The sequence below is a fragment of the Penaeus monodon genome, chromosome 8 (assembly GCF_015228065.2).
Source record: "Penaeus monodon isolate SGIC_2016 chromosome 8, NSTDA_Pmon_1, whole genome shotgun sequence".
In the NCBI taxonomy this organism is placed as follows: domain Eukaryota; kingdom Metazoa; phylum Arthropoda; class Malacostraca; order Decapoda; family Penaeidae; genus Penaeus; species Penaeus monodon.
In genome coordinates, this window is record NC_051393.1 from 20,566,559 (window position 1) to 20,581,224 (window position 14,666).

Here is a 14,666-nt window from a genome sequence, read left to right on the forward strand (position 1 = left end):
GGCTTTTGGTCTTGGTTTGTATCTGGGAGGGGGGAATTAAAGGTACATCTTGCCCTTATCCAAGACTTAATTAGTGTATTTAATCAATAACTTGAGACTTTATCAGGCTGTTAAAGCATTGCCTCTGGCAAGTTGGTAGCTCGATTATCTTGAGCTTACAAATTTAGACATGCATATCTTATTTGCAATCTTGTTTGAGATCGAACGTATCTGAAATGCCAATTTCAGAGAAACCTACAGACGAAACTGACCACCTCCTTAAGTGCCTCGACACTCTCAAAATTGACCTTGACTCTAGAAAGCCAACCATAGAACAATTAGAAGAGGTCGTTACAACTGACCTCTTGATGACGATTGATAACTCTCAGGTAAAGTAAGAGCCTCTTATTCTAGTTGGGCATCCTACTCTTAGGAAGACTCCTAATCTTAAATAATTTACAGACTTGGCATGGACCACTAACCTTTAGTGAACCACTGATGGTAAATGGGCCTGCAACTATACAACAAACCATGAATATAATGGGCGATGGTAGTGCACAACCACAAGAGGAAACGTATGACCTCTTCCTGACTAAAACAGAACATCTGGAGGTTGGTTTTTTTTTTTTTTCTTTAAACCTCTTGGGGGGGGGGGGGGAATATGGTTGCTAATTTTTACTTTTTCTACAGAATGAAGTCTCCAACGTAGACTCTATCATGGACAGCATCCTTTATCATTCCAAGGATCAATCTATCCTAGGATCCATTGTAGCAACTCCACTTACAGTGGATTACTTTGAATCTAACTCGACAAGGCTTACAGTGGTTGGTATAACTTAGAATGAGTGAGTAATACCCAGGTTTCGGTGTTCTAGAATAATTTTAAATTCGATCATTCCAGTTGAATGGAACGCCCCTACTTGGCTTGACTCGAGTATTTATGATTGATGGTATTGACCAGGATGTAGATCCTTCAATGTACATCAACACCATGAAGACTGATGTCTTCAATACACGGGATGGAGCAGGTTCTGCTACCCTTAATGGAGTACAAACAAGCCGTGAGTAATGGAGAGTTTAGTATGACTATTTTAAAGGCTGCAAATTGCTACTTTAATTGAAACTGAATTTTCAGAATTCATGAGGAAGAACCTAGCTTCCCAGGTTGTAACTGGTAATTTCAACTATGAAGAAATTGGTGTACAAAGCGTCGAGGGATCGACTACTACCGATGAGTCTCTATTAGTTAATGGCATAAACACAAATGCCATTGTAACTAGAGGACAAAATGTTACTTTCCTTAATAAAAAGAATTTCCAGAACTTGATCATTCAGGAGGACCTAAACATCGACTTGCTTAATGAAGTAGGATAACTTGCAGTCTAGTATGTAGAACATGCATAAGCATGTAGAACTTGCATAACACTAAATTCTGGTATCTTTTCAGATTGACCTCTCTAGCCTTGCTGAAGACCTTGTATATATAAATTTGTTCAAGCCCCAAATTTTGGATGGTCACTTCACTCTCCATGACCTTAATGTGGATGGCAATGTTGATGTAAAACACATTAATGATGTAAACATGAAAGAACTTAATACCATGGTCGTCAAAACTTCGGGAGACTTCACATTATCTGGTAAGCTTAAAAAAAAAAAAAACAGAATCGTGCTTGCAAGACTTTAATTAGTGCCACTAAATTTACTATTTCTTTCAGGTGATGTAACCTACCAGAAAGACTTTGGTGTGTCTGGAAGCATGACCAGCCCAAAACTGAATGGTATTGCTAAGGAAAACATTGTTGATCTCCAGACCCCTCACATCCAAGGCCACTATACCTTTACAAATGCTAATGTAAAAACTTCTATAGAATGCAATAACATAAATGGAATTGACATGAATGTTGATGTGGTCACCATTGATGCTGACCAAACTATAAATGGCAAGTTGAGAGAATTCCTTTTTTAATTTGATTAGCAAGAGAGGAAGGGAGAAATATCTGACACTTTATTTAATACTTAGGTCGACTAACCTTCATTGATGACGTGTTGGTTAGTGGGTCGGAAGGAGTACAAATGATTGACACTGCTACTGTAAATAACCTCCACCCAAAGAGCCTCGAGACCTTCGACGACCAAGGGAACCTCCTCATGAAGATTAATGTTACCTTTACTAACACTCTACATGTAAGTTTCCTACTAAAAGTAGGTTGACAAGTGGTGTAATTGGTTTGGTCTTACCAAATGCCTTTCCAGGTACTGGAAGATGTTGCTGTAGATGTTATTAATGGTCTGGATATGAGTGGCATTGAAGATAGATATTGGAGGAAGAGCACGAACCAAGTGGTCTCGGTGTCGCCTGTTCTAGAGAATGCTAGATTCAAGTACGTAAAAGTTTCTCTAGGTTGCCCCTAAATCTGTCGGTTAAAATTGCAATAACTAATGTCTCTCTTTACAGAGCTCCTGTGACAGCAGTGTCAATAAATAATAATCAGATGGAGGACTACCTATCTGTGACTGGACCTCAAACCATCGAAGGAACCTATACATTCCAGGTTAACAAATTACAGCAACTTGTACAGGTTGCCTTAACTTTAAATAGTTACTATAATAAAATTTGTTACAGGGTTTGGTGAATATAGCTGGTAACCTCAACATGATGGCAGGAAAGGCTATAGATAATGTGGACGTGTCGGCGCTTAAAAGTAATTTGGTAACTCTGGCTGACGACCAAACTATCAGTGCTCAAACGGTAAGTAGTATTAAAGTAGCTTAGATTTTACCTAGGACTTAAACTTTTGAAAGTTGCCTAATCCTTCTATTTCTAAAGAGCTTCGCAGGAAAAATAAGCACCTCTGGTAGCTTGGACTTGGATGGCAAGTTGAATGGATGGGATTTGAATCAAGATTTCATGAGACTTGACTTGTCCCTGCCACACACAGGTAAGTAAAAGTAATATTAATTAATAAATAAAAATATTTACTAGATAAAACAATTTGATTTTTGAAATGCCTCTTCAGGTAACCTAAACTTTGTGGACAAAACTACTGCAGCATCTCTGAGTATAGATAGTGCAGATCTAGTGGTCCAGAGCCTTAATGGCATGAATGTGAAGTCTGCAGTGGATGACTTGGTCATTGTATCCAGTGATGCAACACTTGCTGGGCCCCTGAAGTTTACATCTAGTGTAAATGGTAGGTAGAGGAATTTTTCAAATGCTACCATGATTCAAACTTTTGGGCATGGTTTGATTTGAGTTTCATATTGCAGCTAATGACCTCTTCGTTAGTGGAACTGTTGATGGTGTTGATGTGACGGATCTTGTAGACCGCAGCCTTAAGAAGACTTCTGCTACACCACAGGCAGTAACGGGGGCAATAACGGTGAACAAGGGAGTTCACTTTGATCAGAGCCCATCTTTGACCATGGTTAACAGCAAGGACTGGACCACCTACCTTAGCAAGGCAAGGGCATTTAAGTTTAAAATGTGTGTTAGAAAACACAAGCTACAAGAGTTTTACATTTTACTATAAATTTCAGGTTGTGCCACAAAATTACAATGGTGCAATTGGCGGAAAGAAGACTTTCACAAAGCCAGTATCTATATCCGGCAACTTCAACCCAACTACACTAAACGGGTTTAGTGTAGCTCCACTATCGGACAGAATACTAACGAAGAGCACAAACCAGAATGTTGGCAGCAAGTACAACATAAATGGCAATCTTGCAGCAAGTACATATCTAAGCTCCTTTCACTAGACTTTAGCATAGTGCTCCCCTACCTACACTAACCTAGTTCACATGTGGCATAGGCATTTGGCAGGTTCATGTCTAGGCTAAAATTGAATTAAATTGCAGAGAATGTTAATGCACCAGAAATTGATGGTGTGAACACTGCAAACTTGGTGTTGGTGGATCAGGCCAGACCCATAAGTGGATTAGTTAGTTTTGCTGATAACTTGGAAGTGAAAGATGTAACATCAGACTTGGGAGTACTTGATGGCTGTGACCTCCTTCAGGTATGTAAAGCTGCATTTCAAACTTCAAACTATAACTTCAAGGCTCCTTTTAATGCAAAGGGTCTTTATTCCAATTTTTAGCTAAATGGATCTACTGTATGGAGATCAAATGGTGGAAATATAGAATTGTCCTTCCCAATAACAATGGAATCGATAGATGTTGGACAAGATGTAGCAATAAAAGCTGGTGTCAAAGCAGGCACACAGGAACTGATGCACTTCCTTAACATGCTTGTCTTGAAGTCTTCAAATCAAGATATCTTGGGTAAGGTCCTAAATTAATGTTTCAGATTAAACTTGGCAATTAGTTACTATTTTAAGTTGAGTATTAGCCTAAATTGGGACTATAAAGATCCTCTTATAGGAACTGTCTTCCTTAACATGCCCAAGGATTAGATTTTAATTTTTAAATTAAAGTTTTCAATGGACCCAAATTTCAACCCTGCTTCAAGCCATTAGGCTTTGAACTTTGCCTAAAGTAGACTGGATAAATATTTGCACATGGGCAAATATTAAAGTGCTCAAGTACTGTAATGTTAACATTGCAGGTGAAGTAGAGTTCATAACCGACATTAAACTAACCAATTTGGTGGCATCAACTGCTGATGGAGTCGACATTGACAACCTGTATGCTGTAACAGTCCTGGATAACAAAGATAATGTAAGTTATGTATGTAATGGTACTATAGTCTGGGGGGGGGGGGGTTGCTTGTGTATAAATCTTTGCCTTTTTCTTTCACAGGTCATAAATTGTGATGTTGCCTTCACAACCGACTTGAACTCGCAAGTCTTGACTGTGGAAGAGGTTTCTGGTCTAAGTGCTCAAGGCATACTAATAGATTCCTTGAATGTGACTGAAATCGATGAAAAAGCAGTCCTTATCAAGGGAGGATCTTATTTGATGACTGGTGACAAGACTTTCACTAGTGGTTTAACTGCTGGTGGATTGAAAGTTACAAGTGGGTAACTTTTTATTTTTTTTTTTTTTAATCCCATCCCCCAACTAAACCACTACTTACTGGTGCACTTGTCCTGCAGGATCACTGGGTGGCATACCAGTACAAGACTTGGTGGTAGTTTCTGCAACTGGTCAACTAGCAGATGAATTGCTCTTCAGAGCACCTATAACGGTCAAAGGAGATCTTGAGGCAAGTACCTCACTTCGCTTAGGTAAAGTTAAACTTGGACAGCACCTAATGTTTACCTTCTTTTAGGTGGATGGATTGATTGATGATGTTGACCTAGAGCAACTTCTAATGGATAGAATCCGACTTGACACTCAAGAGACTCTAACCTCTTCTACAAGCTTCGAGGGATTAAAAGTGGAAGGTCTGGAGGCAGATTGTTCAAGTGCTCATACAAATGAACATTGGAACTTCCACAATTCATAAGTTCCCTTAAATACTAGTATACTACTTTTTAAGTGCATAGAATCAATTTTGAAGTACTGGGTGTGAATAGCGGTCTAAATTACTAAACCTACTTTTTAGGTGATCTTGTGGTTGAAGAAATAGATGGCGTAAAATTAACAGACATTGTACTGAAGTCCGGAAGAATTCAGCAGGATGTTACTGGGCCCAAGACCTTCAATGGAGGCTTCAAAGTGGAAGGCAAAATCCAGGCTACTCTATTGAATAATGTGGATATTCCAGCATTAAATCTAAACGTCGTTCGAAAGGATAGATCGGCTAAAATTGAACACAATCTGGTTAGTATAAATTTGGCTGATGCTTGGGCTTCTAATAGTGAGAATTTTAAATTTTGGTTTCTGCTAAACAGGTCTTCGAGATGGCTGTAGAAGCAAACACTGCAATAGATGTCACAGGAGAAGTAAACGGCTACAAGTTATCAGATGTGAATTATCCCCCATCAGTATTGAACCAGAACATTATCAATCAAAGTACTAGGTTGTACAACCTCAATAGCACCCTCTCTAATACCTTCATTGACACCAAAGCTCTTGCCTGTGGTAAGTAAACTTTTTAAGCCTTAAAGCATTGAGGCTTGCATGGCCTTTTGCAAGGCACCACTCCTGTCTATCCCAACCCTAGATTAAGTTTGGGTCTTTGAACCATTCTTCCTTCATCCCAGCTTGGTTCTTGTCAAAGCTATTTATCCCTCCTTAGGATATTACCATAAGGCTGTATAGGTTTTAATACCTAGTATTTTTGACCAAACTATTCTTGGGGGGGGGGGGGATAGCATAGAGGGATCTCTACCCTAAAACCCCAAAATCCCTGCCTCAAATTGCCTTGTATTTTGACATGGCAGAATTTTCAATATTCAACTTCAGGCATGTATGAAACACTGATGTATGGTGAGCTGCTTAATGTTGAAGATGTAGCAATAACTGGAAAAATGAGTGTTGGTGCCTTCGGTGGAACTGCCTTTGTGGCAGTAAGGGAGTGCGATGTCCTATGCACATGCCCTAGTCAATACTCCTTCTACCATGTGAGTAGTTACCACATTCCCTCAAGTATGTACTGTTAAATGATGCTACTCTAATTCGAGTACTCTAGATTAGTTTAACTGCTTAAACTTGTCTGTCTTTAAAGTTGTATAATTAAATCAAATTGATAATTATCTAGATTTTAATCCTAAATTATTTTGATAGGTGTCAAATAATGGCGACTTGCTACAAGACTTCAATGATACAAATTCTGCTTTCATCTTCGATACAGAGGGTTATGAAGGGACTGGTGTTGTGAACAAGTAAGCTGCTGTGCTAAATATGGATAAAATGGCACATATTTATGACTGCATTTTTTTACTTTTTTTTTTTTTTTACTTCTAGTTGCACAGGAGAAACTGTAGTGAAGACATTGCAGCTAACCGATTCCAGCCACCCTGTTGGGAACTTGGGTGCTATAGCAGATGTTGCAGTCTTCACAGTAAATGGTGTCCCTTACATAGTGACTGCAAGCACAATTGCAGGCAAGTATTAAAACCAAGGACTTTGCCTTCATGCAAAAAGATTCTTTATCTTTATGGCAGAACACAACTTGGAGCTTCCTCCTTTGCAGAAGGAAGTTTTGGATCTTCTAAGATCCATGTAACAAAGTTAACCTCTACACCAGTAGTCATCTGGTCCTTGCAGACTTCATATAGTGCCTCAACAGTGGATGTAACCTTGGCAAGTATATGCACTATTTTAGTGTTGGGGGGGGGGGGGGTGATTTTTTTAAGGCAATCTATAAAATTGCCTTAAATACTTCAGAGTGACAATGGATGGTTGCTGTTGGTTGCAAATCACATGGCCTCAAATGATTCGGTAGATCCCTTCACTGCACCATCACAGTTGTACTTGTGGTCAACCACTGAGGAAAAGGTAAGTAGCATTATTTTAATGTGCTATAAAATTCTTGTGAAGAATAAGGTATATTTAGGTATACTTTCAGTTTAACCTTATTGGCGAGTACATTGGTCAACGGGTTACCTCGGGCATCTTCCTAGATGCAAAGGGTGCTCTCAAAGAGCGATACTTCTCTCTAGCACAGCTGCAGGCTTCAGATTCGCCTGTATCTGAAGACAATGTGAAATATACAACAGATGTAATGGTAAGTAAAGACTCTATAAATATATCTGTGTATATATATTGGTCTGGCTAGTATGTATCTTAATACTATATTTCTTCCAAAAGGTATTCAAGTACGGCTTGTCTGGCTACCAGCCTTACCAGAGGCTGCCCTCGTATGGTGTGGTTGCTCAGGAATCGATATACATTGGGGATGATCTCTACTTGCTGTTGCTCTCTGAATTTACACATACATTGGATGTGTATGAAAATTCTCCAACCGAAGTAATTTAATTTACTTTTCATATTTTTTTTTCTATTTTTTACTATGTAGTAAAATTACAACTAAAACTAACTACTCCCCTTTTATCCGACAGGGATTCCGTATTTATCAAAAGATTCCGGTATGCCGCAACCCACTTGATGTAAGGAAGATTGTGGTATCCTTCAAAGACCTCCTACTGGTATCTTGCAAGGAACCGGCCCAAATTATGAAGATCCAGTTTTTGACCAAAGGATTCACATACAGAGAATAGACGAAGGGTGTAAAAATTTAATTTATGATTTTTAAAATAATTCAAACAATAAAAGAGTGTTTAATTAAAATTACCTTAAATGGTAGGTTACTATAGACCTTGGTCTGTATCCACCTTCCTTCAGTGTAAAATATTAAGCTTAATGCAAATGCTTAATGGCAAGTTTGAAACTGCAACTACACACTAAATTAGCATAACTTGCTTCAAATAACTGCATTAAACTAGTCCCCTTGACTTTTTTAAGCTTGGGTGTTGGAGCCTGAGACTTCAGTTCCCACAGGGCAGGTTACTTTCTTTAAGACGGCTCTCGCTTTCCAGTATTAAGGCACTGGGGTGTTACTTGCCCTGCATAGTACTAAAACAAAGCAGGACTGCTAGGAGCACCTACCCTAAGCCCCATAATTTCAAATGCCCTAATTTGAGCATGTAATATAGGAACTTTGGTTTCAAAATACTATCAAGTAGTCATAATGACTTCTACCTTTCCCATAGATCTTTTGCACTTTTAAAGTTAAATGACCTTCTTCCCCATTTCACACTTGATATAATTCAGTGGGGGGGGGGGGCCCTTACAGCCTTCCAAAGGCAAGCTATTACTTTTAATTTTTAAAATATAATTAATGAGTGCATCATGTATGCTTACACTTGTAAAACCAAGTTAACTATTGGTATTACTAGCAATAGTGCTGAACTAGCTACAGGCTTCTGTGCTTAAAATACAAGTACTGAGCAGTGAGCACTTACTGTAAAGGCCGTAGAAACAATGGCTTTATCAGTAAAAGTAGATTGATTAACTTCAGGTCTTAGTCTTAAAGATCTTTTAAAGCCAATGAGTAATTAATATTAATCAATATTAACTTAAACAGTTGCAAGGCTAAAATGCTGGGTGGGGGGGGGACTAATATTTGGAACAAAGCACTTCTCTTAAGGCTAGGTACTAGTAAAGGTTATATATATATATATATATAATATATAATATATATATATATATATATATATGTAAGGTGTAACTTGGCCCCCTTCCCCCAAGCCTAAACACGTTAGAAATGTCGTAGGTATATATACCTGAGGTTTAGATTATCTTTAGACCATGTAAAGATGTAGACGTGTAAGTCTTCAAACAACTAAACTTCTCAAACATAATTTAAATGCTTGTTTAGCTCCTGAGGCTTCGTTTCCGAAGTTTCCCCATGGGAGGGGGGGAGACCACCTGAAATCGCCACTTGCGCTCGTGTCTGTACGACCTGCTCAAAAGTAGCATGAAATATTGCCGATCCACTCTAAGAAGAGTTAATTATAAAGTGCAAATAAGAATGCCAGAACAAAGTCTGGCAAGGGTAAAAGGGACAGCTACCCAGGCTCTATAAAGGAAAAAATAGATAATTATTAGATTCAGGCTAGAATTTTCCAGAACTCTGGGGAGGGGGGAATAGTCTGCAATCCTGGTTGAGTTACCAATAAAGATGGCATTCCCTTAGGTTTAACTTTCCTGTATGGAGTTAGTGACCATTAGCAACCCCTTTTTTTTGGGGGGGGGGGAGGGGAGAGTATGGTTAGCAATCTGGCTTTTAAGGCCTAAAGGTGCGTTTACATGATCGAACTATGTTCGATGGACAAAATAGTTACAAACTAGGAGTGGAAAGCGAAAAGGCTCGCTGATGTCAGAAGCGAGCACCAAGTGGTTTACCAGACACTGTTCGCAGCATCGAAACGACACTGTCTAGTAAAGTATATGATGCTGCCAGACACACGAACAAAGTCACTTGGTTACAGGATTTTCAGAAGTCCATCAGTTCACTAGGTCTCAATTGTCCTGTTAACATGGCCAGCAGTCAAGGAGAAAAGTTGACACAGACAAAAGACCCTGCTACTAATAGAACTCTACCGCCAAAATCCATGCTTATGGAATGTCAAGGCTGATGTGTACAAGGATAGGAACAAACGTGTCACGGCCATCAATGAAATAACAGCGGGAATGAATAGAAGTGGATTATCTGTTACTGCTTCTGAAGTGAAGAAAAAAATAGAATCCATCCGTGGTCAATAATGGCGAGAACTATGTAAACTGGAGAAATCAAAAGTCTGGGGCTGGTGCTGACGACATCTACACCCCCATATTATGGTGTTTTGATGACCTTTCCTTCCTCAACGATAGGGACAGCAAGAGAATCCATGTCAAGTATGAATAGCCAAGTGTCTCATGTGCCTGAAGAAGTGTGTGATCATGAGGTAAGTAATTGTCGTATATCTGTCTACCTGTCTTAAAATGAGAAAACAAAAAAATTATAAACCAAACCATGGCCATATTTTCTTTGTCATAATCCACCTTTATAATACATTTGTCAACAAAGCAATGTAAAGTATGTTCAATATGCAACATTGGTGATTTGTATTATACATTACTATTATAATATTACTCATGAGTTATTGTAACTTAGTATCATGTATGTCTGTTTTGCCAGATCACAGCACCTTCCTCATTGAAATATTTCATATACAGATCGCATACAATTGTGCCATTGATGGTCGAGGTTTGTTGCTCATACTCGAGCGGTAGCATGCCAGGGATGTCTTCAGTGTTTTCGTTATTTGCATCCGAACACACATTTGGGGTGACAGGTGCTGTGCAAAGGTAATTATGTAGTGCCTTGCAAGCAAGTACTATTTGTACTACTTTTGTTGGTTCAAGGTTAATGGCTTTATGAAACGCTTCAAATCTGTTAGCAAGTATTCCGAATGCGTTTTCTACGGTGCGTCGAGCTCTAGACAGTCGGTAGGAAAACACACGTTGCTCAAGGTTTTGATTTCGATGAGAGAAAGGTTTCATGATATGACGCTTCAGAGGAAATGCATCATCAGCAACGATCACATAAGGTAATACTTTTGAGCTGTTAGGGAGTATCTCATCATCTGGCATACCCGCAGATCCTGCTTCAATATGCTGGTTGAGAGAACGGGTATCCCAAACTCCACCATCCGACACTCGTCCATTAGCGCCCGTCGACATATATGAAGTTTGAGTCTGCATTAGAGACAGCCATTAAAACGATGCTGTGGCTTCCTTTGTAGTTGTAGTAGAAGGAGCCGCTATCAGGTGGTGGCCTTAACAGGATGTGCTTCCCGTTAACTGCTCTGATGCAACTTGGAAAGTTCCATTTCTTGGAAAACCCCTCTGCTACACGTTTCCACTCCTCCGCTGTTTGGGGTGTCTGTTAATATGAGAAGAATGTTAAGATTTTTTAAGCATTCTCGATATATATAAACTGTTATCCCCCCCCCTCTCTCCCTCTCTCCCTCTCTCCCTCTCTCCCTCTCTCTCTCTCTCTCTCTCTCGTTGGCATACACTAATGGCATTTATCTATTTTCAGATTTTCAATGATCCTATACTTCAACAAAATGAACCTGATTCTGTAACCCATACAACACCAACGCCTGTCACACCTGTCCCACCTGTCCCAAGTACATCACAGGATAATGTACGACCTGCAACTCATAAGTCTTCACGCATTCAGACTCAAAGTACCCGAGGGAGAAAAAGGTCTCTACCCACTGACGAGAGGCATGCGGTGCTTCAAGAAGCGCTTCATCAACTGAAGGAACTATCTCGATCGGAGAAGGAGGATAGCGATGAAGAAAGTGCTTTTGGTGATGTTGTTGCCAATGATTTGCGGAAGATGAATGAAGAATATAGGATCCATGCACAGAAGTACTTTATCTGGGAAAATTAGGGAAGCTCACGTTTTCAACCATGGTTGTTGCCTAATTATGTAGGACCATAATTATGTCTATTGAAATTGCAATTCACATGTTTACAATAAAGTTGTGAAAGTAATAGTATGTGTTTGTCCCAGGTTTAGAAACAATATTCATGAACAACTTTACATATGTGTAAAGATGTAGTTTTACCCGACGGGTTGCGCTTCAAGGTGAGTAATGTACGAGTAGCCAAACACCAAGCACGTAACTTTTTTTACATACACATAACAAGATGTATTTTGTATGTAATTAATCTCGCGTCTATGCTCAACTGTAGGGATGTACTACACATTATGCAAGTCATTTTCATTACCTACATAATATTATATGCACTGTCACAATCAAGCTTTATTTACCTTTAAGTATGGGTCCTTAAGCACATCATAGATGGCTTTGCACGTATCAGGAATGATTGCAGACAGACTCGGTTTTGAAATTCTTGTACTGTATTGAAGGGCACTGTAGGAGCACCCGGTGGAAAGGTACATCAACTTTGCTTCCAGACAAGCTGCAGATGAAATGCTCTCCCTCATACAGGTGTCCTGCTTGGTTATAACAAGTTTAACCTTTTCCAGTAACTCGTAGAAAGTATTTGGGTCCATGCACATATAGTTCGTGAAGTCCAATTCATAGCCAGTTTTAAATTCTTGGAAAATGGTTGCATGGCTTCCCCTTTCATTTCGTTTGTGCAACCAGTCTTTGCACCATTCCCTTCTTGGCATCTCCTCCTCCTCCTCCTCCTCCTCACAGAATACAGCAATGATCATACTGCATAGTGCAATTTTTTTGGCCTTGTTTTTTTTCCTGTGTACCATAGTAGTGATCTACTGCACCAGTCGTCCAAGGCCACACACTGACTTAAAAGGCTGAGTTACCAACGGACATCACCTTCGGACATCACCTTCGAACATTGTCCACCGGTCTTTTCCCTGTGAGCAGATTCGAAACGGTGGTAAACACCCTCATCTGGTACCACTGCTTGTTGCCAGATCCGCTTCCATCGTTTCACTGCTTATGACGTCATCCTGCTTCTCCTGTGATATGGTAACGATTTTGTCCGTCGAACATAGTTCGATCGTGTAAAAGCACCTTTAGCCAACATTACAAAGCACATGGGTTACATCAAAAGTAGCAGAAGTCGCCAGAGAAGGGATTTGCCTGAACAGTGTTTGGAGTGCAATGCTTGCTGCACCCTTCCTGAATTGCAGGCCTACACCAGCCTCTTAAAGCCATTAGACCTTGCCTACATTTGCCCTTGGCCCTATCTTAGACCACACTCGGATTTGATTTTTCTGGGAGGCAAAACGGGATCTCGCCTGCCTTGGGCCTCAGGCCTTGACAAATTTTGCATGGTCTTTTTCCCCTCCTTTTTCATTTTTCCCTTCTCCAACTCTTCTACTATCCACTTCCTAAGGTGTGCGAGCTGTGCTGAAAGGATGAAAAGCCGACTTTGCTTACCATGGCCAATGTTATACCCTTGTTAAGGACAGTGAGGCTTGCCCCTTCATCAAATGGCCCCACCAATTCCCTCTCCAAACTCCCCAACCCCACTCTGAACACCAACTACTACTACCTACTCAATGCCTACTAATACAACATCCACCCAAATCAAAGCTCAAGTTCAGGGATACCTTCCTACTCTCCCAACATTCTCTACTTCATCACCTCTACCCCCGCAATCTTCATCAATCACCATCCTTCCTTGTTACTACTATATAGCCTTATTGTCCACCTTTCTGTAATACCTCCCTCAACAGTACTCTTCCACACATCCCCATCCTTCTACTGCCCAGCCAAATGGGACCTATTTTTCATGATCTCCCCACAGTTCCTTACTGACAACTCTTTTCTTCCAGCAAGGTCTCTAAAAACAAGTAGGCAAAGTCTTTCCCTAACCGACCCAATCGTTCTCGCCTCGTCATTAGCATCTGAAAATCGAGCTATAGCATTATTAACTATAAATGATCTCTGATATCAGATATGGTTCCTGCAGAACCATATCTGACCCTCAATGCTTGTACAGGAACGGTCTGTCTCCCCAGCAAACTGCCCTATTAATAACAAAAATTGGTCAGATTGTGGAGACTTGCTCACCTGCCTCATGGACTGTGTGATATCAGTACATTGCTACTCCATTCCTCATAAAGTTCATAAAAAAATATCAACATTGCCAAAATTACTTCCTATAGACATGACCTTCCCTTTAATGTTTACATTGAAGAATCCCTCCCTATCCGACCATATAAACCTCCTCCCAACAGTGTCAAATTTGTTGGCATTTAGGATGTCCAGACATTGCTGTTCCATGGCCCGATGCCCTGTGTGCCCAACCTGATCATAACCAATCAAACTACTCTGCACAATCAAGCACATGTTCCAGCTGTGGTGTCCCTCATAATGTATGGCTACCCCACCAAGTTTGAGTCTGAGGTGGCAACTCTGATTCATACTTGGTCTCATGTTGTGTGAAGCCAGACAGGAAGCATGTCGATGAGGATTTTCTCTTCCTCCCTGCTCTAGTAATGTCCCTTGCTCTGCCCATCCTCCTCCCTCCCAAGATGTTCTACACCCTCTCCTATACCAATCCCTCCTACATCTTACTTCCCCACTTCTACCTCCTACCTTCCCCAGTCAAATTCTTTTGTCATTTTAAATCACCCCCCCCCCCCCAGCACTACCCACAGCAGACAGACTAAGCATTCCACCCCTTCTACTACACACCTGCCTCCACTTGCCTTTGCCTCTACTCCTCAGACGCCACTCTCCCCCTCCCTCCCCCAATAATAAAACCTTTATTTCACAAAACTCCCCAGCTAACTCCATTACAGAAATTCTTGAATATATTCAAAACTGTCTGCTCAAGTC

At 40.3% G+C, this 14,666-nt stretch overlaps 2 protein-coding genes across 2 annotated transcripts in view; both read left to right on the forward strand.

Annotated features, from left to right (window-relative positions):
• The window catches only part of LOC119576246, a 10,625-nt gene extending 2,526 nt beyond the window's left edge, over positions 1-8,099 (forward strand). Inside the window, exons 11-41 of the mRNA XM_037923847.1 lie at positions 229-368; positions 442-591; positions 670-804; positions 881-1,040; positions 1,115-1,344; positions 1,427-1,616; positions 1,695-1,919; positions 2,000-2,163; positions 2,233-2,360; positions 2,435-2,531; positions 2,603-2,728; positions 2,807-2,918; positions 2,997-3,170; positions 3,247-3,440; positions 3,517-3,709; positions 3,835-3,995; positions 4,077-4,260; positions 4,544-4,656; positions 4,738-4,954; positions 5,034-5,143; positions 5,210-5,324; positions 5,486-5,703; positions 5,775-5,964; positions 6,289-6,446; positions 6,610-6,707; positions 6,790-6,929; positions 7,019-7,128; positions 7,213-7,323; positions 7,394-7,552; positions 7,636-7,794; positions 7,887-8,099. Of these exons, the coding sequence (XP_037779775.1) occupies positions 229-368; positions 442-591; positions 670-804; positions 881-1,040; positions 1,115-1,344; positions 1,427-1,616; positions 1,695-1,919; positions 2,000-2,163; positions 2,233-2,360; positions 2,435-2,531; positions 2,603-2,728; positions 2,807-2,918; positions 2,997-3,170; positions 3,247-3,440; positions 3,517-3,709; positions 3,835-3,995; positions 4,077-4,260; positions 4,544-4,656; positions 4,738-4,954; positions 5,034-5,143; positions 5,210-5,324; positions 5,486-5,703; positions 5,775-5,964; positions 6,289-6,446; positions 6,610-6,707; positions 6,790-6,929; positions 7,019-7,128; positions 7,213-7,323; positions 7,394-7,552; positions 7,636-7,794; positions 7,887-8,045 (4,820 nt within the window). The 3' untranslated portion in view covers positions 8,046-8,099. The remainder of the gene's footprint in view (positions 1-228; positions 369-441; positions 592-669; positions 805-880; positions 1,041-1,114; positions 1,345-1,426; positions 1,617-1,694; positions 1,920-1,999; positions 2,164-2,232; positions 2,361-2,434; positions 2,532-2,602; positions 2,729-2,806; positions 2,919-2,996; positions 3,171-3,246; positions 3,441-3,516; positions 3,710-3,834; positions 3,996-4,076; positions 4,261-4,543; positions 4,657-4,737; positions 4,955-5,033; positions 5,144-5,209; positions 5,325-5,485; positions 5,704-5,774; positions 5,965-6,288; positions 6,447-6,609; positions 6,708-6,789; positions 6,930-7,018; positions 7,129-7,212; positions 7,324-7,393; positions 7,553-7,635; positions 7,795-7,886) is intronic.
• A 1,500-nt stretch (positions 8,100-9,599) lies between these two features.
• Positions 9,600-11,877, forward strand: LOC119576247. The gene is made up of 2 exons (XM_037923848.1): positions 9,600-10,274; positions 11,414-11,877. Exons 1-2 carry the CDS (start codon positions 10,176-10,178, stop codon positions 11,771-11,773), a joined length of 459 nt encoding a protein of 152 aa, XP_037779776.1. The 5' UTR covers positions 9,600-10,175; the 3' UTR covers positions 11,774-11,877.
• The last annotated feature ends 2,789 nt before the right edge of the window (positions 11,878-14,666 follow it).